Source organism: Pipistrellus hanaki, assembly GCF_964339955.1.
Source record: "Pipistrellus hanaki genome assembly, chromosome: 9".
NCBI lineage: Eukaryota > Metazoa > Chordata > Mammalia > Chiroptera > Vespertilionidae > Pipistrellus > Pipistrellus hanaki.
Genome location: NC_140511.1, coordinates 64,842,453 through 64,867,727, shown reverse-complemented (window position 1 = coordinate 64,867,727; position 25,275 = coordinate 64,842,453). Strand labels below are relative to the sequence as shown.

Sequence of the window (25,275 nt, the reverse complement as noted above, 5' to 3'; positions counted from 1 at the left end):
AGGTCCCTCCTACACCAGAGCCTGTCTCTAACCCTCTCAGCGACGGGCTGTGACCTGGCGGATGGCTGGACCACCGTAGGGGAACAGGGTGCTGGAGAAAGTGCTAACGGGGGACAGCAAACTATCAGACTTCCCACAACACCCCACCACTACCCCCCAAATACCAAGGGCCATGGGCAAGGCTCAACCCACCCAAACACCAACGCCAGCTTGGGATCACAGGGAACCTGGGACTGTTCCCTGGACTCCCTCCTTTATCTGGTACCCAATTCATACCCGGACGGCCTCTTGGTGAGGGCATCAGAGGCAAGGAGCGGGGGAGAGACTGTGGAGTCATTTCTAATGGTCATGGGATTGAGCGTTACCAACAGGAACCCTGGGAAGGGACCCCTCCGCTTTCTAACACTGAGGAAAGGTCTGGTTCCTTTACAGACAAGCCGAGTTGTCCTCCAAGTGGCCTGTGCACATGTTCCAATCCCTCTTTCTGAGCTCGTTTAACTCTTCAGAAACGGCTTTCAAAGCCACCTTTGGCCAAAATGTATTTGTTTGCTTGACTGCCCCCAGCATTCCCCAATACAGGCATCCAAGGGACTTTCCCATTTCCAAATCCAAATTCAGGTCCAAAAAAACAAAACCTGCCCCTCTGAGGTCATTCCCAGGAATCCAGGCAGTCGGAGAAATGCCTGCATGATAAGAATCATATGACTTTCCCAGTGTGCGGGTATCCACCTGCCTCTGTGTTGCTCTCCTCTCTCCCTGCCTCCCATTCCTCAGACAGAAGGAGAGTGGGACACCCCCACCCACTCACCAGATCTGGCTCTGCCTTCCCTGGAAGGGGGCCCGTCTCTTCTCCCTCCCAGCAGAGCCCAGGCACTGGGACCAGCCCAGGCTCCATTTACCCCACTAATGAGTCTTAAGTGTTTGGCTTGAGTTCCTGCCAGTGCTACGCCTACAGGGGAGGGCGGTGGGAGAGAACAGAACAAAGATCATGCCAGCTCGGCTCTGCTGGGCCCTGGGAAGACTGGCACAAGGGCTGCATGGCAGACCCACCTAGAGGTGCACCCACCTTGAAGCCCCCTGCCTTTCTTTCTCCTCCACCTCAGGGGCTTTCCCAAAATGCAGGTTCCCGGCTCACCTACTGCATTAGAATTGTGGGGTGGGCCCAGGAGTGTGCATTTTAATAAGCACCCCAGGACTGTGATACACAGCAAAGGGGAAGAACCCAGAATTACAGAGAGCTTGGCTTAGAGTCGGTAAGATGCCAAGAGCCAGGTGCTTGGGTGGGGAAGGAAGAATCAAAGAGACATCCTAGAGTGCATGGGCTGAGGCTAAAAGGATCCTTTAGAGCAGGGGGTCTTCAAACTACGGCCCGTGGGCCACATGCGGCCCGCAGAGGAGTCTGATCCTGCCCACCAGGTTTTTTGGGCAGTGAGCGCAGCCGAGGTGTTACAGTAGGAATTAGTAGTTCATATAGTCCGGCCCTCCAGCTCTCTGAGGGACCGTGATCTGGCCCCCACTTTAAAAAGTTTTAGGACCCCTGCTTTAGAGAAACCAGCCCGCCGGTGAGAAGGGTAAATTGTCACCAGTATCCAGTTTCCTTTCGCTCTTTCTGGCCCCAGAGCTGAATCACATTCCCCAGGCGCCCCTGTTGTCAGCAGGGGTCGTGAATTGGATTCTGGCCAGTGGAATGTGGGTCTCCTACAGCATGCTCTCTCCATTGGACGCTGTGCAAGGCTCTGAGGCCTCTGCAGATAGCTGACTGAGCCACAACAGGGAAGGATCCTGGGCTCTGAATGACTGTCAGGCAGTGGCCCCACCACCAACCTTCCCGGACTGAGCAGTTTATTTATGCAAAAGAAACCTTTGTACGTTAAGCTACTGAGATTTGGGGGTTGTGTGGATCAGCTACCAGCCTTTGAGAACCAATACACCCGTCTCAGGCACACCGAGCCCAGGAGTGCAACAGTAGCGACATGTTCAATGGCAGAGTGAGCTCCCGATGGGTCCGGGCCAGAACCAGCATTTCCCACCGACAGCCTTGGATAGGGATACGGGGCGCCACGACCACATAGCACACCTGGGCAGCACCAATTCCAAAAAAACTTTATTGTTTCAAGTGGCAAAATGTTATTGGTCTCTATGGGGCACCTGGCAGGGCAGAGGGAGACCTGGGGCGGGGCCGAGTTCCATCCATTACAAAATCAAAGGCTTTTATAAAAAATGTTATAAATTGGTATCAAAACAAAACCCAAGGGAGGCTGGAGGAGGAAGCAGGAAGGGAAGATACACGGAGGGAGGACCAGAACCTCGGTCCACTCACGACGGAATCCAGGCCGAGAGGGAAGGTGTGGAGGGCAGTTGGGAAGGTGATACAAAGTGCATAAATGTGCCTCCCCAGATGCTCCTCAGACAGAGGCGGAGGGGGACGGAGGTGACAGCCTGGGACACGGGGGGAGAAGGGACTCCAGCCATCTCCTCGCAGGGACCCCACGGGAACGGGCATTGCTTGGGACTGCCAGATGGAAGGACCTGCAGCGGGAGGGAAGAGCAGAGCTCATGGAGCCGACCGCGGCGGGGAGAGAAGATGCTTCGGCTTCCGTCCCTGCCCATCGAGCTCTCCCCACACAGCCTCGTTGTAAGGAGCGTCCCAGACCAGAAGGGCTGGGGAGCACACTCAGCCACAGGGCCCGGGCACCCCCCTTGGCCCAGGGAGGAAGGCTAGGACAGAAGCCCTCCTCATCCATCAAAGGCCAGATGACAACACTCTGTTCTATGGGCAACACTGAGGGGAGGCCAGGGGACAGCCCCTCTCCCCTGCCCCCCCAGTCTCTGGAACTCGGTTCCATCTGCCAGTTTTCAGCCTGGCGGAGAAAGGGGAATGGAGAGCAAAGAGGAACGTCCCGCATCCTCCAGGGCATTCACTGATCACCCCTGAACCCCATTCCCTAACCCCAGCCGGGCCTGAGCCCAGGGAGCTGCCCTCACCTCAGTGACTTCTCAGACCTTCTTCTTCTTCAGCTTCAGGGCTTGTAGCCAACTGGGCGATGATCCTTCTGACCTAGAAGGCAGAGGGCAAAGGTCACAAAGCAACCTGAGGAAAGCTGAACAGAACGAGAGGCAGGAGTCGATAACCCCCACCCCAATCAGAAGAGGCAGCCCGGGGCCTGGCTGCAGAGACGGGAACTCCGCCAGCCACTTAATACAGTTAATCTGGGGCACGTGGACCACCTCCCAGGGCTTCGGTTTTCCTCTGCATAAGAGCAGGGTTAGTCAAGGTCCGGTCACCCACCCTGAGGATTTCTCTGGCTTCGGAGGTAAGGCGAGGGGCTTCCCCAGCCCCGGGACCTTGCAGGACTTGGAGCGCTGGAACGCAGACTCCTTCTGACTCGACTTGCTGTCCACCAGCTCCCCCTCCTCAGCCGAACGGTTCCGGGGGCGCAGCTTGGCCTGAGAGACAAGCCCGGTGCAAACAGATGTCAGCGGGGCAGGCAAAAGCGCTGAGAGAAGGGCAGGCAGGCCCCACAGCCCGGCTCAGACCCCTCTGCTGTCCTTTTCCCCCGATGGGTGGGAAGTCACTTAACGATAAACTTCTCTGAGTTGAGATACTGCTGAGTTCAGGCTAACGCCGCTGGACAAAGCCAGGGGTGACGTCCAGCTTTTGCTCTTTCGCACCAACTCTGATGCATGTCTCAAAGCTAAAAGCAGCCGAAACCGGTTTGGCTCAATGGATAGAGCGTCGGCTTGGGGACTGAAAGGTCCCGGGTTCAAGGGCATGTACCTTGGTTTCGGGCACATCCCCAGTAGGGGGTGTGCAAGAGGCAGCTGATCGATGACTCTCTCTCATTGATGTTTCTAACTCTCTATCTCTCTCCCTTCCTTTCTGTACAAAATCAATAAAATATATATTAAAAAAAAAAAAAAAAAGCTAAAAGCAAATGCTACCAGAGGCCTTTCCAATCCACCCTCATACCTCACGGCACCCCACGGTGATCACCTCCCTCTTCGAACAGGCCCAGCCCTTATCTGCACCTCCCCGAGACCCCTCCCTGTGACCCCTCAATTTCTCCGTCCACCAGAACTACCGACATGGCTGTGTCCCCCACTACCCCACGAGGTTCCTCCGTCCAGCACACTTCACACACGGCGAGCTCGGGGTGAGGCAGGGCCCTCCACGGAGAGCAGGATGAGCGGAGAAATGGGAAAGGGATGGGGAATGAATGGATGATGGGGAAAAGAAAGGCTGCATGCAAGGGGCCAGCCAGCGGGATGTCGGCAGAGTCGCTGGACGGTACCTTCAGGGCTGACGGGCTCAGGCCAGGGAAGAGGTTGACTTTCAGCCCCTTGGTGCCCAAGGACATCCGCGTCTTGCGGTTCTGAGGCTCCTCCACCACCTCCTCGTCCGAAGACGGCACCCGGGAAACTCGTGGCTCTGCAAGGGCCCCGGGAGTGCTCAGCGGAGAGCGACCCCGGGCCCCCACCACCCGGCTCACCCCCACGTCGACCCAGACATCAAGGAACTCACTGGCCATACCCGTAGAGTCCTGGAACAGGCGTGCATCCGAGTCCGCCACCTCGGACAGGCCCAGGGTACCGCCGGGCCGGATGGCCGGGGCCCGGTGCCCACGCTTGCGCCCCAGGCTGGCACGGCTTCGATACACGGCGCTGTCGAGGACCTCGGTGTCCTGCTCGGGACAACGGCAACGTCATTGCCATCGGCAACACCACTGCCATCGCCGCCCCGTGGTCCTGCCCTCTCCCACATGAGCCCTCCAAAGGCAGTCGCTGGGAGCAGATCCCTGTTCATGACTCACCCCCCACCCTCTCTGCCTCCTGATTGAGACAGCTCAGGGCTCTGAGCCACTGAAGGAGCCCCAGGGACCAGGCTCTGAGCTCCACCACCTCCCCCCCAACCCTTCCCAATAGCCCACCCACTGCCCTGGGCTCACCCTCCACTGACCTCAATGAAGGAGAAGTCCTGGCTGGGCGAGCTGGGGGGACGGCCTTGGGAGGCTCGCCGAGGGGGGTGCATCGGACCCTGCTCGCCCAGCCCGGGCCCGGCGGGGCCCCAGCTGCCGTCCACCTCGTCTGTCCGGCTGGCTTCGCCATCGGGCTGGGGCCTCCAGGAGGGCAGACGGTCCCTGCCGGGCTCCAGGGGCTCCCCTCGATCGGCACCTGCCGTGGTCCCTTCCTCTTCCAACAGGGTCCTCAGGCCCGAGGCGGACGCTGCCGACTCCCTCCGGGCCGCGGCCCTGGAGCTGCTGACGGCCAGCATCTCCTCCAGCAGGCCCTGGGCGGCGGAGGGGGGCGAGCGGGCCAGGCCGCCGCTGCTGGGGCTGCGAAGGAGCCGGACCGGAGAGCAAGGTCACCGTGCAGCCACATCGCCCTCCCTCAAATCCCCTTCACACGCTCTGTGTCCCCCCGCACCCCCGCCCCCGAAGGGCACGGGCAGGACCACACACCACACACCACACAGACAGAAGGGGTGAGCTGGGCCAGCCTGGCAGGTTCAGATCCGGGGTCCTCCACTTAAGGGACTTTGGGCGAGTCCCTTCGCCTACAAACGCTTCTAACTTTATCGTATCGTTGGGGGGATGAAATGAGAACCTGGGGCACGAGTTCACCGCCTGGCACTCAGCCTGTGCCCGATGAACAGCGGCTACTGCTACCACTGCCATCCATGTGGTCGGAGCTGTCCGAGCGGCCCTCCCAGGGCACCTGCTTGGGCGCACACTCGCCTTGGGATGAGCTGAGCAGCCTCTTCTGTGCCCCTGCCCGTGTCACCCCTCCCTGTGCCCGTCTCACAGAGCATGCCAGGCCCTGTTCCCTTGCCCACCACAGGGAAAGCTTCCCCCACCACCCCTCCACTCACTCTCCCTGCAGCTTAATTCCTCTGCGCCGCCGAAGCTGGCCTGCTCCCCTCCCCCAGCCTCCACCCTTCCTCGGCCCTGCAAGCCCAGAGCTCCCCCGGGCCGGCCCCTGCCTCCGAGGCTGAGGCTTTGTCCCCACTGCCAGGCTGTGAGCAACGCAAGGGCAAAGATGAGGCCCCTCTTGCCTTTGTTCCCCCCGCCTCGGGCCTGGCCAGGAGCAGAACTAAGCAAATGTTTGCTGAGTGCAGGGGAAGCGTGCCTCTCAATGTAGCTTACGTGTCTTCTGCCTGTTGCTCCCTCAAAACACAGCACAAACACATATGCATAGCACATGTGCACTCACCACCTCACACAGGAGCTCGTGTGTTGTCCAGATGCCACACACCCCCCCATACACACACACATACACAGACACCCGGACCCACTCACAAGCACACCCCAGGCAGGACGGTGTGCATGTTGTCACTCCTGCCAGCAGAACCACACCAACATGCACACGCACGCACTCACACCATGCGCACGCACACACTACCACCGTGCACAGGCGTGTCAAATTCCTGCCAGGCCTGGAATTCCCCATGGATGGGAGGGGTGGAGAGCGAGGCAGGTGATTCAGTATCAAGAACGGAGCGGGAGGGCTGGAAAGGACATGTGTCCGTCTGTCCTTCCACAAGCTGCCGACAGATGGAAATTAAAGCGGTCTGGCGGGGAGGGAGGCGGAGGAGGCCGCCGCAGAAGTGCAGCAGCCTGGATGGGGGCCAGAGCCAGCTCACCCTGCTGCTTCAAACCAGGAGGCTGGGGTAGGAGGGGGTGGCAACAGCACCGGTCCCAGCCTGAGGAGGCCCTGCCCCAAGCTCGCGGGGTAGGGCAGAGAGCAGGCTGAGGAAGAGCTGAGGGGATGTGACGCAGTGATGGGTGGATGGAAAGAACCACGGGCAGCCCTGGCTGGTGTGGCTCAGTTGGTTGGGCGTCGTCCTGTGCACTGAAAGGTTGCTAGTTCAATTCCTGGTCAGGGCATCCGCCTGGGTTGCGGGCTCGATCCCTGGGAGGCAGCCAATAGATGTTTTGCTCTCATATTGAAGTTTCTCTCTTTTTCCTTTCCTCTCTAAAAACCAATCATTAAAAAAAAGAAAGAAAGAAAGAAAGAAAGAAAGAAAGAAAGAAAGAAAGAAAGAAAGAAAGAAATGAAAAACCTACATCCAGAGGGAGACCTGGCCCCACACCCAGCGGGCAGAGGGCAGCCCTGGGGGAGGCCATGGGGGGGGGGGGGGCGCGCGCTGGGGAACGCAGTGGGACCATCCCTGCCGGCCTGTCCGAACCCCAGAGAAGGCGGTGTGGCTGGCACAAGGACCTGTCTCTTCCTCTCCAGAGAAGCTTCCTTCCTCTGGAGCACCCAGGACACCTACACCTGAGCCCCTTCCTGGCAGGAAATGGAGACAGGCTGTGCCGAGCACTGCCGCTCCGGGGCACACTTGGGTCCCCTCCCCTGCTATGCCTGTGGCCGTGGCAATGTTACCGACCTGCTCTGAGCCTCGGTGTCTCCGTCTGTAAAATGGGGACAACAGAGAAACCTAGGCTTTTCTGGGTTTGTTGGCAGAAATGTGCACCCAGCACATAGCTAACATGTGGTAACCTTTTAGGATAAGCATCTTCGTCCTCAACACAGGCTCCTGGTCTCCGAACTTGGCTTATCTTTGCCCCAGCGGGATTCTGAGTCTCCTGAGGGCTGGACCCACCCGCATGCACTCCCGGTGCGATCCCGGGAATGGTATGCAGTAGATCTGGAAAAAGCAGCTTCCAGTGTTTTAGGCTCCAAGACTCTGAGGGGGTCAGGGCGTGAGCTGGAATGATGTGTCTAAAGGGGAAGCAGCTGGTCTGAACCCAGAGCCAGGAAGAGTATGCAGAGAGGTGACCCCGAGCTGGGGCCCAAGGAAACATGAAGGAGCACACCACACTGCCTCCCTGGGCCTCGGTTTACCCATCCATGGAGTGAGTGACCTCTGAGGCTTCTCTCAGATTCTAAGAGCCCAAAATTAAGTGCAGGTTTCCACAGGCTCAGGGGGAGGGGCAGGAGATGGCCAGGAGGCCAGAGAGGGGAGGGGGCAACGCACCAGGTCTTGAGGGACCCAGGAGCGCCACTCCTCCCTCACCACCACCCCCACCCCCAGGACAAGGTGGCCCTGGATACAGAGGAGGCTCCGAGCAGTCCCAACCGTCTGCCCACCCCCACCCCCACCCCCACCCTGACACCGGTCTTTTCATGTCAGTTTGCTAGGCAGCATCCCAGCCAATACTGCTGTGGGGGAACCTTTGTCCCACACGGGAATGGTGACAAAAATGTCCCCACGGCCTCACTTTACGGACACATCCATCCAAATCTGCAAAGCAGGTACAGCTACAGGTAGCAAGCACTTTGCCGGTGCTTGACACGTGCCAGACAGATCTACCCCTTCCCACACGTGAACGCCAACACCCGGCGAGTCCCGGGAGCCCATCACTCCCACTCCACAGCCGAGGCATCGGAGGCGCCGAGAAGAACTCGCCCAAGGTCACGGAGACGTAACGGAATCCAGGCCCACACCTGGCGGAGGGGCCCAAGGACTGCGCTCAACTACCTGCAAGGACTTCTCATCACCATGGGAACCTCCACTTTTTCCATTGAAGAGTAACCTTCCAGAGCGTAGAATTTCTCTACACCAGCTGCTCAGAGCTCAAGAGGCCCTTGGATACTACTGAAGTTTGGGAAACATTGTGTTAGAACATTCTTTTTCACCTCATGGCATACGTAAACTAATTACTAAAATTTGGCAGCACACTGGAAATATATTTTTTTGCCAAAAAATAAAAAATTTTTTAAAAAGGTGTAGCCCTGGCCAGTGTTGCCCGGTGGTTAGAGAATCAGTCTGAGCACTAAAGGGTTTCGGTTTCAATTCCCAGTTAAGGGTGTGTACCTACCTGGGTTGCAGGGCCAATCCCCAAGGCAGCTGGCGTACATGTGGAAGGCAATCTATGTGTCTCTCACACATAGATGTCACTCTCTCTCTCTCTCTCTCTCTCTCTCTCTCTTTCTCTCTGGAAGGCAATCTATGTGTCTCTCACACATAGATGTTTCTCTCTCTCTCTCTCTCTCTCTCTCTCTCTCTCTCTCTCTCCCCTCCCCTCCCCTCCCTCTCTCTCTTCTACTCTTAAAAAAAAAGAAAAAGAAACAACAACAATGGAAAAAAATATCCTTGGGTGAGGATTAAAAAAACACACACACACAAAACAGGTCTAATGTTGATTCCTTCACACTGGTCGGCTATTGCTGTGTTGGCTATTGTCACTTTTTATCTGACAATCTGAAGGGAAAGAGGTCAGTGCCCCTAAAAAGTCAGGCATTGCACGCTTTAAAAATTCCTGCGGTGAAAATGGCCGCTGGAGAAAGGTAAACATGTTTCCGCCTCCTTCGGCGCTCAGGCTTTGGCGGTTGGAACTTGCTAACACACATGCACTCTATGGCTCCGGGTGGCCACAGCGCACCCAGCATTTCCCAAACTTGGAGCAGCCGCCCATCGTGACGGAGACCAAAGCTCAGACAGCGGAGGGCTCCCTGCTTCTCTGCCACTCACCTCCTGGTCCCCAGCCCAGTGCCCTCCCCAGCTTCCTCCCAGCCAGCCTCTCCCTCCATCCCCAACAAAGGGGGAGATATTCCCTTTCCCTTCTTAAGAGCCACCCAACGGGAGGGGAAAGGTGGAGGGGGGGGGCCCCACTGCTGCGCAGCCTGAGCCCTGACCTAAGCGGCTGCTCCTGACAGCATTCAGAGACGTAGGAAAGACACACTCTGACTCTGTGACCTTAACACCGCCCTTCTCCTGCGAACCGGAGGGGTAAATCCCTCCTGCTCCACCTGCAGCTGTGAGGACCAATGAGGTCAGGTGAGCAGCGGGGCCCTGGGGGGCTGCAGAGTCCTGAGTCCCCCGAAAAGCAATCGGAGCAGCCACCGGCGCCCACATGCTGCCGGCAGCAGGAATGTTGAGGCTTCCTGAGCCCCACGGCAGACAGAGAGGCTCAGAGATGTCCAGGACCCAGGAGCCCCATCCCTGCAGCCTTCACCTCCTCCTCACCTCCTCCATCTCCCTCTACAGCCTCAGCCCCCTGGGCATCAGCCTGGCCCCACACTCTGTCCTTTCCTCTCCCCCTCCTCCTCCTCCTCAGTCCCTGATGCCTTCCCAACCCCTCCAACACCTCCCCATTCCCTCCCTCCAGACCCTTCCTCCTGGTCCCTCCTGCCCCCCTCCCACTACCATCAGCCCCACACCTCCCTTCCCTTCCTACCATGGCTGGTGAGCAGCTCCAGGGTTGGGAAAGGTCAAACACTCTACTCCATCAAGACAATGAAACCAAATCTCAGTAGATGGAAATGTTAACAAAGAGATGCCATGTATTGAGGGGGGGAACTAGGGGAGGGCGGAGGGGGAGGAGAGACCTGGATAGAAGGTGACGAGAGTAGCCAAAGAACATGTATGCACAGCCCATGGACACAAACAATAGAGTGGTGAAGGCCAAGGGAGGGGTGGCGAGCTGGGTGGAGCTGGGCAAAGGCAGGGAGAAGGGGGGACATCTGAAACAGTGCCAATGGGATCACTGACAAGGAGATGCAATGCCTTTCTGCACTCTTTCCGGATGGGAAATCACCTCAGTTGGCTTTAGCACCTAAAAGTTCCCGAGACAGACAAAACTACCTGGCTCACAAAACTACCAACGTGTTCCCAGACAAAGTTCTTTTTCAGCCACTCTGCAGGGAGGCCAAGGTCATGCGGCCGCGAGTCAGGTCCCAGTGTCCTTTGGGTTCTTAAATTATTGCTTCTTCTGGGCAGACAAGAAGCACCACGTTCCTAACCTCCTGAGAGACAATGTGCCACTGTCTACTCCACTTCCGACGTGGAGTGGCCAAGGCCAAGAAGACAGAGTGGTCCCTGGCCCAGGAGCTCCTGTGGCTTAGAGCCGAGCGGCCTGGGGAACAGCCACTGTGCTCAGTGGGAGCCTCCGAGGTGGGACATGTACCATCTCCCCCAGCGGTCACAACATGAGGTCACCAAAGCCTAAAACGTGGGCTGCAAAAGCAGTAACACCTCCGACATCACCGTCACCATTCAGACAGGCTGCAACTTCCCAGGCATCCGGCACACCTCTCCTCGCACACCGGGATGGTGGCGGTGCACCCTTACCTGGCTCTGAAGCCGGGGGCTTCTCCCATCTCCATCCCGGGGTCTTCAGAGCAGGTCTCCAACGAGAGCGAGGAGTCATCTTCGCCCTGGGTCTCTGGTCCGCTCATCTCGCCAACCCCCAGCTCCCTGGCCTCTGTGGGCTCTGGGTCTCTGGCCTCCTGGCCAGGGCACAAGACAGCAGTGTCCCTGAGGCCTAGCTCTGGGCACTGGCTGACTTCTCCCACCCCGCGCTCCCTGGCTTCACTCGGAGTCCCGGACACCTCCACGTCCCGCAGCCCCAAGTCCTGGGTCCAGTCCATCTGCCCCACTCCGCATCCCCGTGGCTCCCGAGAGCCTCCAGGCTCCAGGTCGCACGGCACCTCCAGGTTCCTCAGGCCCAGACTGTCGCCCCAGTCCACCTGGCCCACCCCCAGCTCCCTGGAGCTGCTCTCTGGCCCCACGGCCATGTTCCTGAGGCCCAGGTCCGGTGTCCAGCTGGCCTGCCCCACGCCACGCTCCCTGGATTTAAGAAAGTCTCCGGCCTCCACGCCTGACCAGTTGGTCTGCCCCACGCCGCTCTCTCTGGCCTGGCTGTGGCCTTCCGCCTCCCCCACCCCGGCCAAATCTCGGCCCCTCACCCCGACATCCGGAGTCCAGTCCTTCTCCCCAACGCCCATCTCCCCGGGCTCCTCGGAGCCCCCGGCCTCCAAATGGCCAGCCAGGTCCGCATCTCTCAGCCGCAGGCTGTCCGACCAGCCCGTCTGTCCCACCGCATCCTCCCTGGCCTCGCTCGAGACGCCAGAGCCCACGCAACTGGACACGTCCAGGTTCCTGAGGCCCAGCTGGTCGGTCCAGTCCACGGACCCGGCCGAGGTCGTCTTCTCCGGAGACGCAAAGTGGCCGCCTCCCACCGGGCCGGAAGGACTCGGGCCAGCACCGCCCACCCGGTCATGGCCAATGATCCCAAAGTGATGGCTCCGCTCGGTAGCCTCCAGGCAGAAGTCGCCGCTCCAGTCAGGCCGCCCCAGGCTGAAGGCCGCCTCTGGCTGGGAGACCGCACCTAGGCTGAAGTCGCCGGCCCAGCCTCGCTGCCCCGCTTCCCTGTCTTCCGGGCCGGCGTCGCCCGGGCTCTGGTCCCCTGCCTGCCGTCTCCTGTGCAGCCCTCCGACCTCCTGGCTGGCACCGCTGTCCTGCCAGCTACTCTGGGCTCTCGGTCCCAGGGCTCCGTCCTGGTTCTGGGGGGTGCCGGGGCTGTACAAGCCCCCCAACTCTCTCTCCTCTGGCTGGCCTGCGTCCCCGCTGGCCTGGCCCGGGCCATCTCCTCCGCTCAGGGTCTTCTCAAACTCCTCGTCCTGCTGTTGGGCTTCCTCGGGACCGAACGAGGTGCCCAGGGCCCTCACCCCGAAGCCTCGGTCCTGGGGGCCGAGGGCCGTGGCGCTGCCTCGGCTGCTGTAGTCCCTCATCCAGGCGCTCTTCCCGAAATCCAGGTCCGGCTGCTCGGCGCCCTGGCTGCCGAAGATGCCACGCGAGGCCGCCTCTCTCTTCCCAAACTCCTGGTCCTGCTCGTCGGCATCCTGGCTGCTGTACTTGCCCAGGGGGTCCCTCTTCCTCTCTTCCTCCGCTTCCTGGCTGGCATAAGCCCCCAAAGAATCCCTCTTCCCAAACTCCCAGTCCTGGAGGCCCACGTCCTGGCTGCTGTAAGAGCCTGGCAGCACATCTCTCTTCCCGAATTCCTGGTCCTGGAGTTCCACATCCCGGCTGGAGTACGCGCCCTGGGAGTCCCTCTTTCCGAACTCCCAGTCCCGGGCATCCGGCTCCGGGCTCTGCTGGGTGCCGAGCGGGGCTGGTTTTCCGATCACCCGGTCCTGGGCTGGGAGGCCCCCGCGCCCCTGCGGGCTGCCGACCTCCGCCTCCTCGTGGGCCCCCGCCTCCCCGTGGCCGACGAGGCCACAGCGGCCGGACCACTCCCTGGCGCGCCCTTCCCCTGCTCCTTGCCCGCTCTTGCTGGGCCAGCTCCGCTCTCCAAGGCCTGCGTCCCCTCGAGGGCTCGCACCCCTGAGGCCATAGTCCTGAGAAGCGTCTTGGGACCAGCTGGAAGGGCTAAAACTGCTGGACTGTGCATCTGCGGCAATCCCAAATTCGCTCTGCAGATCCTTCTGGGCCCAGCCGAGGAGTCCCTGGGAACCAGAAGAGAGAAACAAAGGAACAATGCTGAGTGTCCGTCCAGCATGGGAGTTGGCACCGTCTGGGGCCCGGGCGAGGGCACCACACTTTGGCAGCAAAAGAGCCTGGGTTTGTATCCCAGCTGTGTGGCCTTGAGCAAATCACTTAACCACTCTGGGCCTCATGGGCTCGTCCTTAAACAGAGATAACTCCTACTTGCATGGGTGGTTAGGGAGGGTTAAACAAGACTATGTAAGCCAAGTCCTCAGCATAGCACTGGCTCGCAAAGAGCACTCTGCAATGGGTACTCAACCGATGACCCTAAGGTCATGTTTGCAGCCCTTGGGCAACACTTGGCAGCAATTGGCACCGGCCAGGAGAGAGGCAGCCTGGCCTGGCGGGGTCTTCACAGGACACCACTCAAAGCCCCTTCCTTCGCAACCTCCTTTCCACTGCACGATTCCACCACCACCCCGGCCCGTCTAGTCCCAGGCGTGCCCAGCCCTCCCTCCCTAAGGAAAGCACCCACTGCCCACCCCTCCCCCCAGGAAGACCTCCCAGCCAGCCCTCACCCCTGACCCCGGGGGGAGACGGGAGGGACAGCCTCTGACACAGGCAAAAACCCAGCCAGGGCTCCACACCCGAACTCCCTGACTCACTCCTGAGGGCGGGGGAGCCCTGGCCTCAGGGCTGTGCAGCCGGCCGGCCTCATCCCGCAGGGCCGCGTTGGCCAACAGCCTCTCCAGGACAGACATGCTGTGCTCCCCATCCCCAGGCTGGGCCATGGCCCCTGCCCCCAGCACCCACCCCGGGCAGCTGGGTAGGCAGGGCTGGGCCGCTCCCCTTCGCCAGGACCTGTCGGCTGCTGCCTCCGGCTCTGGCTCTGGGCTCACCCTGGCCCTACTCCCTCTAAAAGCAGCTGCAGCTCTGGCTGGCCCCGCCCAGAAGCCCGTTGAGTCACCCACATCCCGGGACAGACACACCTACCGCAGGAACGAGCTGGGTCTTAACTCCTTCCTGCTCCTCCTCTTCCACCACCTCCCTCAAAAGGCCCCCTGGCTCCTCCTTTCTTGCAGTCCCGCCCCTAACAGCCCAGGCTGGGCTAAAAAAAATACATTTCAAAAGCCACCTGGACCCCAGCCTTTAAAAATGAGAGGAAGTGTGGGAGGAGAAAGGGCACTGGCTCGCCAGCTATGGACCTCAGCTGCCAGTCTACAAGGCGGGTCTTGAGCTCAATGGCAATCACTGTGAGCCCAACCAAGGGGTCTCTGCGAATTCAAAGGAGAGAGAGAGAGAGAAACAAACTCACGACATACTGAGAACTCATGAAGAGCCAGGTGCTACTGTCTATACTTCATAGGTATCATAGCTCCTTTAGTCTTTACAAGGACCCTACTGGGTAGAGTTCATGACTGTTATTCCCATATTTCAGCTGCACACACTGAGACACAGGCAGGACAAGTAACTCGCTCAAGGTCACACCTGGGCAAATAACAGCCGGAGATGAACCCAGGCCATCAGGTTCCAGCACCCACGCTCTACGTGGCCACGCTCGGGAGCCTTTCACAATACGAGTCCTAATAAAGGCCTGAACACCCTGTATGTGCCAAGCACGGAGCGTGTGGCGCATATCACTTTACCTGCAGTACAACCCTAACGTTATTATGAAAGGACGCTGACATTTAGAGGTTAGGGCACATTCCCAAAGCCACTCAGCTAGTGGATGCTGGAACCGGTACAAGCTCTAAACTCTTAAGCACCATCCACAGCCCCTGCCCCTTTGCCAGGCTGCACAGCTGTGAGGGGCACCTCCGTAGGTGCCTTGCTCAGCGCTGTACCCCAGGCTCTAGAGTCTAGACAAATAAAGTCCACTGAGAAAGAGCGAAGCCCTGAAGCCCTGGCTTCCATCCCGAGGCCCCCGGCTTCCCCGTGCCCGTCCTCACCTCAGAGCAGGCACTTGGGGTCTGTGTGTCCTTCAGCTCAGGTCCGGCTCCCCGCCGCGCACTGCCGGCACTGGGGGGCGGCGAAGCCAGGAGGTCATCCAGCCAGCGGGAGCTGCTTTCAGGACCCGCAGGCTCGGGGGACGCCCTGCAGGGCTCCTGGGCCTCGGTCCTGGGTTGGGTGGTCTCGGCCCGGGCCAGGGTCACAGCCTCCTCCTCAGCAGGCAGTGCCTTCCCAGGGTCAGGGGTGTCGGCAAAGAGGACACAGGGCTGGTCAGGGGGTGCTGGCTGCCGCTGCCCCAGGACCGGCTCCAGGACGGACAGGGCGGCCTCCCTGGTGGCCGGGGGGAGCGGGGACTCTTGTCCGGCCAGGGGCTCCCGCTCCTCACACCTCTCCTCTGCCTGTAGCAGGCCTGCTTCAGGTGGGCCTCCCGTGGTTGGCAGAGGCTTGGTGGGATCGGCTGGGGACGGAGGCTGACTCTCCCCACCACCCTTTTCTTGGCTTGGGGAGCTGCCCGCATCATCTGCCTGAGCCCAAGAACCAGGCCTTCCTGGTGCCTCTGGGGCTGACCAGACCCCTCGGCCCTGCTGGAGCACTCCCTCTCCGCCGGATGCAGCCAAGCCGCCAGCCTCTGTGGCCCCAGCCTCCGTGGCCACAGCCTCAGCCTCCGCAGCCGCAGCCTCCGCAGCCGCAGCCTCAGCCTCTGCGGCCTCACTGGCTTCAGTGATGGGGGAGGGGGGCGGGGAGTCCAGCCGCCACACCCCGAGACCCGAAGGCCGGGTGGGGAAGGTCCATTCAAAGGACTGGGACAAGCTCCAGTTGGACTCCGTCCCACACCCAAAGGGACGGTCCAGGGCCGACTGGCCCCCCTGGTTCTGGAGCAGGTCCGCCAGCGAGCCGCCCAGCTTCTGGTCCTGGTCAGGCAGCCGGAGCACGCCTTCGGAAAACCGGCGCTGGCCCATGCCGGCTGGGCGGAGCCCCGCGCCGCCCCCGGCCACCTCCTCGCCGGATGGCAACGTCCGATCGGGATCCAGCAGCTCGCCCCCCTCCATCGGGGGCCGGGGAGAGGCGGCTGGAAGCTGCTCTGGGCTGTGGCTCCCCGAGACCTTTTCCACGGGAGGGCTACTGGGTCTGGGGGCATCTGGGGCCCCCAAAGCGGGGAGCCCTGGGCTAGGGGCCTGGCAGGTGCCCTCATCTGGCAGGACCACAACTGGGGAGGCTGGAGTCGCAGGGAGGCGGGGAGAAGGCCCGGAGGAGGAGGCGGCGGGACTCGGGGCCTCTGGAGGATGAGAGTGGCGAGGAGAGGTCTGGCAGGGGGAGTGAGGTTGGGGAGACCCAGGGGCCAGGCCTGAGACTTCGGCAGGAAGGCCTGGGCTGGTGAACCCTCCATTCTCTGCGGAGGGGCCTGGACTTGAGGGGACCCGGGGCTTGGAAACCTGCAAGAGAAAGGTTGAGAGCCCTCACTCATCTTCTGGCAGGTGGAGGAGACCCCTGCCAACCCCACAGGGATAACAGGTCAGCTGCTTCCTCACCTCTCACCCCACAGACGGGTGCAGAAAACTGGGAGCCTCTCAGCACAGCTGGGAAAGGCCCCATGTACGAGGACTTCTTAAGGTTCTCAGCCCCCTCCTTTAGACCCTCGCTCTCCCCAGAAAACACAGAGCCCTATTCACACAGTATGACCCACACTTCCAGGGGGTTCAAACACTCCCACCCGCCTATCCCAAAGCTCACCGGAGGGCCCCCTGAGCCCATGGCTCACGGTCAAGAACTCCGGCTTCATAAAGGGAGAAGGAAATTGGGAAATCTGACCATCGGGCATGCGGGGATTCTGCTTCAGAGCGGGACCCTGAGCCCAGCCCAGCTCCCAGGAGCAGCCCACCCTGCTCGGTGCACCCCCAGGTCCCAGCGCTGCCCACGGAAGCAGGCAGGCCTCGGGCTGCAGGCACGGAGTCACCTGACTTCTCTGAGCCTCAGCTTCCCCTTCTGCCCATCAGGGCTGGTGACCACCATGTGCCCCTCACAGATTTAGGAGTAAATAAGATTCGTGCACGTGGCCTCTCAGGACAGGCCTTCTAAAGAATGGATGCTGTGGGATGATGCGGACAATGCTTTCAAACTTCACGCTCCCTCTGCTCCCGTCCTCTCGCAGCTGCCGACCCCCTGAGAACACAGAGGCGGGCGTCTCGCGCCCACACCCTGCTACCTGCCGGGATCCCAGAGAGGGAACTGTCCTTGCTCAGGGCTACGGCCAACTCCTCCCCTCTCCCGAGTCACTGATTTTTCCTCCTCTCCTGGATCATTTCCAACAGCACAAACTGCTCTCATTGCTTTCACCCTAAAGAAGAAAAACACTCTTGCCCTCACCTCTCTCTCTAGCTACCGCTCGCTTTCCTGAACACCTTGTCTATATTGTACTGTAGCCCCACACAGGCTGCTTCCTGCGCCTGCCACCTAACTGCTCTGGCCGAGGTCACGATGTTTCCCTGTAGCCAAGTCCCATTCTCAGGGCACCTTCCTTGACCCGCGAGCAGCATTTGCGGGCTGACCCACCCTCCTCCCTCCTCCCTCTTCCCTCCCGCCTCCTTTCTCCTCCTCCCATCATGAAAGCTGGCTTCCTACAGCCTCCAGGACTCCACTCTCGCCAGCTTTCCTCCCACCTGTCTGCTGTTCCATCCTCTCCCTCAGCTGGGCAGGGCTGGGCTGGGCCTCAGTCCTCTTCCCTCCAGAGGCTCACCCACTACCCTGGTAATCTCAGCTGGTCTGAACTACGAGTCCCTGGAGCTCCAGACTCAAATAGCCCACTGCCCAGTCGACATTTCCAAGTGGATGTCTAAAAGACATCTCAAACCCAACTAATCCAGAAGCAAACGCCTCCCATCTCCTCCCATCCCGCTTCACCCTTCAAGTCCCCTCTCACGAAATGGTAACCTGGTCCTTCCGGTTGCTAAGGCCAGAAGCCATGGCGCCATCCTTGACTCCGTGTGCACGCTCCCTCTATCTGCCGTCAATCTATCTGCAAACTCTGCCCAAACTGACCTTCAAATTCCGCCCCACGTAACCACTTCCCCCCCATTGCACCACAGGCTACCTCCAGGGTCCGTCACCTCACCCCTGGACTACTCACACAGCCCCCGGCGGGCCCTGCTGCTGCTCTGAGCTCCCTGCAGCCCAGAGCGCATGGTGCCTCTTTACAACTCTCCTCCAAGCCCCTCACTCCAGCCAAGGTCCGCCCAGTGGCCTGTTCATCACCGCGCGATCAGTCATCACCTCTCAATCCTCACCACCACCCCGCTGCTCCCCTCTCCCTGCGACCCCGACAGCCTGGCCTGCTTGCCAGGAAGGTACCGAGTCCTTCCAGGAAAGCACTCGAGTCAGACATCTCAGGGCCTGCCTCAGCCCCTGGGTGAGTTACTTCACCTCGGGAGCCTCTCCTACGTGACTAACAGGGCGCACTAGCTGCAGTGATCCCAAGGATAAAGCTCGTCAGCGTCCCTGGCCCGTGCCCAGCACACAGTAGGTGCGTGACCGATGGCAGTTACAATGGATAATTATTCCTTATAACGAACATCCTCCAGGCCTGGACCACACTTGATCGAGAGCACTGGCCTGGGAGTCAAGAAACCAGCCAGTCCCTGGACAAATTCCTTCCCCCATGACCCTCAGTACCCCCGTCAGAACCGGAAAGAGAGAGAGCAGATGATCTCAGGTGACCCTTCCAGCTTTAAAATGCTGTGAGTCCAAGTCATAGCGGAGGATAACTCACGTCGGTAGGTGGCTCAGAGCTGGCCGGCTGAGCCAGGTCCCCATTGAAGGCCCGGTCCAAAGTGGGGCTCCTGGGAGGGAGAAAGACAAGAGAGTGCAAGCACAGAATTAAGAAGCCCGTGACAGATGAATAAGGGGACAGGGCTATAGCAGCACCCAAAGTTAACCGCCCCAGGCTTGTCCTCCTGGGACCCCTGGGGACAGAGAAACTACCCAGTTTCCATGGAGAAAATGGCTCAGGAGATAGCGCCTGTTCCCTCCCTCTCTGCCCAGGGTTAAATTCCCCTCGTCCCTTCAGGAAACCCATCCCGGAAGCCCACACTCCCCAGTGATCCCTAGAAGGTAACCTCCTCCCCGCAGCCCCTACGGGGTTAATGTTCTCCTCCAGCCAGGGAGAGTACAGCTGGCCGGGCTGCCCTGCCAATACTTCTGGAAGGAGCGCAGGGGGAGGGAGAGCGGCAGAGTGATTTTCCAAGGCTGAAGTTGTTCCTCTGAAGCTCTGCTAGGAGCCAGGGAAGGGAGGGGAGGGGGCTGAATCCAGCCCGGGAGCCCTGGCCCTGGACCAAGAAGGGTTAATCCAGAGCCCTGCCCTCCAGGTACTTCCAGGTGAGAAAAGGGCAGGGCTGGAGGGCAGGGCTGGAGGGCAGGGTAGGGCAGAGGCCTTCAGCACTGGGCTCAGCCCAGACCACAGCAGCCCTGCCCTTCATGGGGACAGGAAGGGGAGGGGAGCCTCTGGGCCCAGGGGGCCAACAGTGCCTCAAGCAGGCTCTCCTGTCCTGGGGATGGCACTTGAGGATCCCTTGGCCTCTTCCTCCACGCCCCTGTGCCATCCACCCCAAGAGGCACCTCCTGGCCAGCCTTCTCTACACTGGCAGAGCTCTGGAGAGGTGTATTACCGGCCAACAGTCTCCAGCCCGGCCGTAATCTCTGCTCAGTGACACTAGCTGGCCTGGCATCAAGGTGTGTTCACGTCTTATCTCTCCCATCAGACTCCCGCGGGCAGACCGTGCCCGTCTCCTCGCACACCGGCACCCCGGGTGCGCCGCTCCGCACACAGTAGGAGCCGGCAGGTAAGAGCACGTGCTTTGGAAACAGACATGAATTCAGGCCCCAGCTCTGTCTTAGTTCCTGAGGAGCCATGGAAAGTCCCTTCTGAATCTGTTTCCTCATCTCTTAACATCAATATTCCTTTCCCTGAACAGAATGGCTGTGGATTACATGAGGCTAAGCTCAGCTCTTGGCATTAAAAAGAAACTTGCACCTTATGCATCTGAACTCTCCATAAATGCCCATCAACTCCGTGAAGAAAATTATAACTGTGAAGAGAATCTAGTCATAACACCGTCTGCCGGCGAGAGCTTTGTAACTGAGACCGGGGCCTGCCTGCACTCACAGCACACAGTGGACCCAACAGTGAAGGTCAGAGTCCCGGAGAGGGTACCACCTTCGTCCTAACAGAACGCAACCGCCTCCCGCCCCTCACCTCTCCTCGGGGGTCCGGCTGTGCTCCTCGGGGCGCTCTGCGGGAGACTTCGCAGGCCCCTCCTGGGACCGCTCCCTGGACAGGATCCCACCGTCCTCATCCGCAGGAGCAGCGGCCACGCCGTAGGTCCGGGGCCCGTATTTGGAGCTGCCGTCGTGGTTAAAGGTGAGGCGGGAGCCCCAGAGGCGGTCGGAGCTGGCGGGGACCTCCTTCCGTGGCTGCTCCATCTTGGCCAGGATCTCTTCCACCGTGGTGGCCGGGAAGCGCTCGGAGGCTGGACGGAAGGGGGCGGGGGCCCTCCGCACACCCCCTGGGGCAGCGCACCGAGCCGGGGGTGTCAGCGGAGGCACCTCTTCCTTCCCGGCCTCCTCCTTCCCGGCCTCCTGGGTGGCCTCTCCTCCCGCAGACGTCTCGGCCGGGGGTCTTGGTGCGAAGGGAAGGGGGCGCCTGCTGCCGCCGTAGGGCTGGGGTCCTGCCAGCATGTTCATCTTCCGGGCAGAAGGCAGCTCGGCCAGAGGACCCCGGGGTGGCCGCGGCCCAACAGACACCAGCAGGCTGGGCTTGGCAGGCAGGGCTGGCTTGGCAGGCAGGGCCCGGGGTTTGGGCTTGACAGGGGGTTTGGCCCGAGGGTCACCTGCCGAAAGGGAAAGGTTGGTTGGGGAGGCTGTCAGAAGAACCCTACTAGACTCAAAATGTTGACAACCTTCAAGACACAAGCCACATGTCACCTCTGCCATGAAGCCTTCCTTGATTTACCATACATATCCCAGAAGCACCTTTTGTCTCCAAATTCTCAAAATGTTTATTCAATCCCTCCTATAAGCTAAAGCTACTTAAGGGTCCAGCTGACACCTTAATTCTCCCTGTACCCTACTCTGTATCTAGCACATTCTTATTAAACGAATGAATGAATGAATGAGTAAATAAGCCAATAAATAAATGCTACCTACCCATAGGGAGAACTCAGCCCAATCTTTCTCCAATCTAGTCCTGTCCTCTTACGTGACACCCTATCAATCTACCATTCACAGCAAACCTTTCATCCCAGCTGAGCCTCCCAGCTCTGCCTCCTGGCTGTTCCTCCCCAGTACACACCCAGGCCACCTCCCCAGGTGTGTGATGAGGAATGCAAACTTACTATTGACCTAACCCACACAGAAGTAAGTCTGCTACAGGGAAAGAAAAACAAGATCAGGAAGCTACCTTCTATATAAGGCATTCCAAAGCCAAACAAAAGACGGGAACTACTCACTGCCAAGGCCCTCTCATCCACCCATTGGGCCAGGCCTAAAAAAAGGCATCTAGACAGGAGCCAGGAGGCCTGGGTTCAAATCCCTATAGGGTCACGTCACTTCTCACCTAGACCTCGGCCGCCTCCTCTCAAAACACTCGCTATACCAACATCATCTTTGAAGGTTAGCGTGTTCTTATCTGCTGTAGATCTAAGACCTCTCACTGTTCTAAAGGGTCTCGCCAGGAACTGAGGACCTCTCAAACTCATCCCGCACTCCTGCCTCCCACCTCAACAGAACCATCACAGCCCCCACCCCTTCCAATTCGGAATGGGAGCTCAGCCTCCAGCCCTCTCTGTCCTCCCAGCCACCCGGCTCCACCCGGCTCCACCCTGTACCCGTAGGCACCTACCTGGCTCAGAGCCAGCAGATACCAGCTCCTCCTCCATCTCCCGGGGAGGTGGGGAAGCCATGGCCGTGCCTTCCCTGAGAACAGACACTTTCATCACATTCGGCAGAACCTGCACAAGAATTGAAAAGCAGAGGGTGTGAGCCGGGGCAGCCAAAGGCCCAGGAAGCAAGAGCGAGGAGGAGAGAAGGTTGGGTGTCGGCAGTAGGCTTGGCCAAGGGAAGCCTGCTACTTCCAGCAGAGGCAGAGTGTGGGACAGGAAGAGGGAACTTCAGAGCAGGCCGGGAGGTCAAGGGAGGTCCCCAGCAGTGTATCCTCAACTCCTCCCACATCATTCTCCAACTCTGGTCTCCCAGCCCCAAAGTCCTGGAGCTTCAGGGAGCTACCTACCCTTCCCTCCCCTGCTGAGCGCTCCAAGACACCCCACTTACTGTTCCCAGGGCCCCCGTGGGGGGCAGCAGCCTGCTCCAGGTAGTATCTACCCAGGGCAGAGCGAGAGGGCAGACCAGAGTCTGAAGCCTCTTCGTGAAGATTCACGGGAGCCGGGGGGAAAAACCCGCTCCTCCCCAACCTGGGGCTCCACCCCACAGCCTGCCTTCCCTTTCCCGCTCACCCTCCTTCCCTCCCTCCCTCCCTCCCTCCTGCAGCTGGGAGTGGCTCCCTCTTCCCCCCTTCCTCCTCCTCCTTCCACATCCCAGCCCCGCTCCCCGCCTCCCTCGGAGCAGTCTCATCCAAACACGGAAAAATAAGGAATAAGAAGTAAACATCTGGAATACATTTTTTTTCTCTTTAATTTCTCAATTGCTTTGGCTTCAGAACGGAATTTGATGAGGTAAAAGCCAGGGCCTAGTCCTGTTGCCATAGCAATGGCCTCCCACTGGATTTCCAGAGCGGCGCCAAGAGGAAGGAGGAGCGGGCCCGGGCTGGGCTGGGAGAATGGGACAGGGCTTGAGAACATCCGGTCGTGGGGTGGCCTGGGGAGAAAAGACTCCCTGGGGTTTCCCCTTCGAGGACAGTCCGGGTAGGACGGCCACCGTCTAAGCACTGGTGACACCTGGGTGGCCCTCACTGGCCTACGATTGGCCGGAGGGGTTTTGAGGGGCAGAAGAAAATGTTAAACCAAGCGACACGGCCCTAGAGAAGTCATAGGGTGTCCCCTGTCTGAGCCTGTACCGGGAGGGAGATCGGGGTCTGATTCAGTGCTGGGTGGGTCTGCCACTTTCTAGCTGTGTGCCCTTAGGCACAGAGCTTACTGCTCTAGGCCTCGGTTTCCCTCGCTGCAAAGTGGAGTTAGCGTGACTGTTGGCAGACTTACTGGGAAAAGATGCAAATTGCTGAGCATGCCTAGCACATAGTAAGCACCCAATAACATTGGCCATTATGAAAACAATGCCCCTCAGTGTCACCCAGCTTTGGTAACCACCTCCTCCTCCTCTCCCCAGACCACTCCTTCACTCCCCCAGGGCCCAGTCATGTCACCTGTGCTTCAGACACTCCACCACCTCCTCAGTTCTCATCCTGGCTCCCGAAGCAGCATCCCATCCACAACACCCTCCCCCCAGTTCCTCCCTCTAGTTCCCAGCACAGAGTCCCCTCCCCCCCCCCCCCCCCCCAGGAAAAGCTAACCCTCTCCAAACTGCACCGGGCACAGCCTTCCTCAGAGTCACCCACTCCTAATAAGAGGAACACAGCGCCCAATCCAGAGAAGGGCCCTCACATGCCCGCCCACCCCTCACCTTTGACCCTGCCCCAGCTTGTTTCAAAGATGGGAGGGAGTCGAGAGAAGAGGGTAGAGAGAAACCCACGATTGTCAATCCCCTTGGTCAGCCAACTTGCACGGTGCACTCACTGCTCACTCTATGGGTGGGTGAGTAACTATGCAGAGCCAGGACAAGCGTGCCTGGGGGAGGGGCCGGTGAAAGGAAAAATAAAATTAAAACACACGATTGTTTCCTTGTCCTTGAACATTGTTACAAGGAACACGGTGTGGGCGATTAGACATGGAGACCAACGGGCCCAGAAGCCAAACACTCTTTCACCTGGGGCCTGATGGGCACCTCTGCAGGGTGAGCGCGCAGCAATGGAGTGGGGGCTCGCCCGGCTTCCCCAGCTGAGGAGATCCCACCCACCGCAGCCCCAAGGCCCCAGGCGGGGAGCCCGGGTGCCAAAGCCCCGGCTGCAGAATCACAGCGGCTCTGAGCACTCCCCACCCCAGGAATCAGGGGCTGCCAACAAGGGCTGGGGGGAGAGACAGGCCCGGCAGTCCCAGCCGGGGCAGAGGCCCAAAGAGACTTCGGCCCCTATGGATCCTAGGATCTCTGCAGGGATCCGGACCCAGACAGGTCGGCAGGGATCGCACAGAAACTGCTGGAGGAGGGAGGGAGTGAGGGAGGGAGGGCCAGCGGAAGACGGAACAGCCAGGGTGAGGGGCGGTCTGGAGAGGCCCAGTGGGAAAGCTGGGGACAGAGGGGACGGCAGCAGCCGACGGGGAGGAGGAGGAGGAGGAGGAGGAGGAGGAGAGGAGGGGGGCCGCGGGGGCGGGGGCAGCGGGAGCGGAAGGCCAGTGCGCGGGACGCGAAGCAGCCGGCGAAGAGACGACGGACCGAGGACACAGGCGGGGTGGGGGCGGGCTGGGGTGGCCGGGGGCGTGCCGAAGGGGGGGGGACCCCGGGGGAGGGGGCTCGCGCGGATCCGGGAGAAGGGGGAGGGAGGGGTCCCTCTAACAACTGCTCCGCCTACCCCCCACCCCGGCCCCGCCTCAAGTCCTCGCCCCTTCCCCCCTTTCTTCTGGCTCAGCCGCCAGCAGGAGCCGCAGGCCGTGCACCCTCCGCCCCCGCGCACACCGGCCCGCTCTCACGTGCCCGGCGCCGCCTCCGCGCCCCTGGCCCCTGCAAACTTTCCTGCTCGCCGCCCGCCGCCCCCCCCAACCCCAACCCCAACTCCACCTCACCCTAAGGTCCAGGCTGGAGAGCGCCCACTCCTTCCATGCCGCTCCCCCGCCCCCAGCCCGGGACCCCGCCCCCTCCCACGCCCTCCCGCCGGCCCCCGCGCACTCACGCGCTCCCCCGGGATCCGGCTCCGCTCGGCTCGGGCTGGGCGCCCCGACGCCACTCTCCGCCGCCGCAGCCGCCGTCACCGCCAACCAAGCCAGAACCAGCCGCCGGGGCCCCGCCCCCAGCCACGCCCAGGGCCACGCCCCCGGGGCGCCTCATGAATATCCATGAGCCAA

The 25,275-nt window shown here is 60.4% G+C and overlaps 1 protein-coding gene across 2 annotated transcripts; it reads right to left on the bottom strand.

Moving 5' to 3' along the window:
• Window positions 1-2,086: 2,086 nt before the first annotated feature.
• Window positions 2,087-25,213, bottom strand: TNKS1BP1 (tankyrase 1 binding protein 1). 2 transcript variants are annotated; one of them, XM_084894817.1, is made up of 12 exons: window positions 25,104-25,213; window positions 22,050-22,158; window positions 20,406-21,039; window positions 18,924-18,993; window positions 15,160-16,593; window positions 11,075-13,230; window positions 4,958-5,333; window positions 4,523-4,682; window positions 4,293-4,429; window positions 3,290-3,447; window positions 2,986-3,058; window positions 2,087-2,529 (listed from the first exon to the last, which is right to left on the bottom strand). In XM_084894817.1, exons 2-11 carry the CDS (start codon window positions 22,141-22,143, stop codon window positions 2,998-3,000), a joined length of 5,280 nt encoding a protein of 1,759 aa, XP_084750943.1. In that variant the 5' UTR covers window positions 22,144-22,158; window positions 25,104-25,213; the 3' UTR covers window positions 2,087-2,529; window positions 2,986-2,997. The 2 variants fall into 2 exon arrangements, with proteins under 2 accessions (XP_084750943.1, XP_084750944.1); XM_084894818.1 differs by having other exon boundaries at window positions 4,532-4,682.
• Window positions 25,214-25,275: the final 62 nt, after the last annotated feature.

Coding starts and splice junctions, on each gene's coding strand:
- TNKS1BP1 (XM_084894817.1), bottom strand. CDS start 22,143: ATGAAAGTGTCTGTTCTCAGGGAAGGCACGGCCATGGCTTCCCCACCT. Junction 4,430..4,522: donor GGACTCTACGGGTATGGCCA/GTGAGTTCCTTG, acceptor GGGCCCTTGCAG/AGCCACGAGTTTCCCGGGTG. Junction 3,448..4,292: donor TGAGCCCGTCAGCCCTGAAG/GTACCGTCCAGC, acceptor CTTGTCTCTCAG/GCCAAGCTGCGCCCCCGGAA.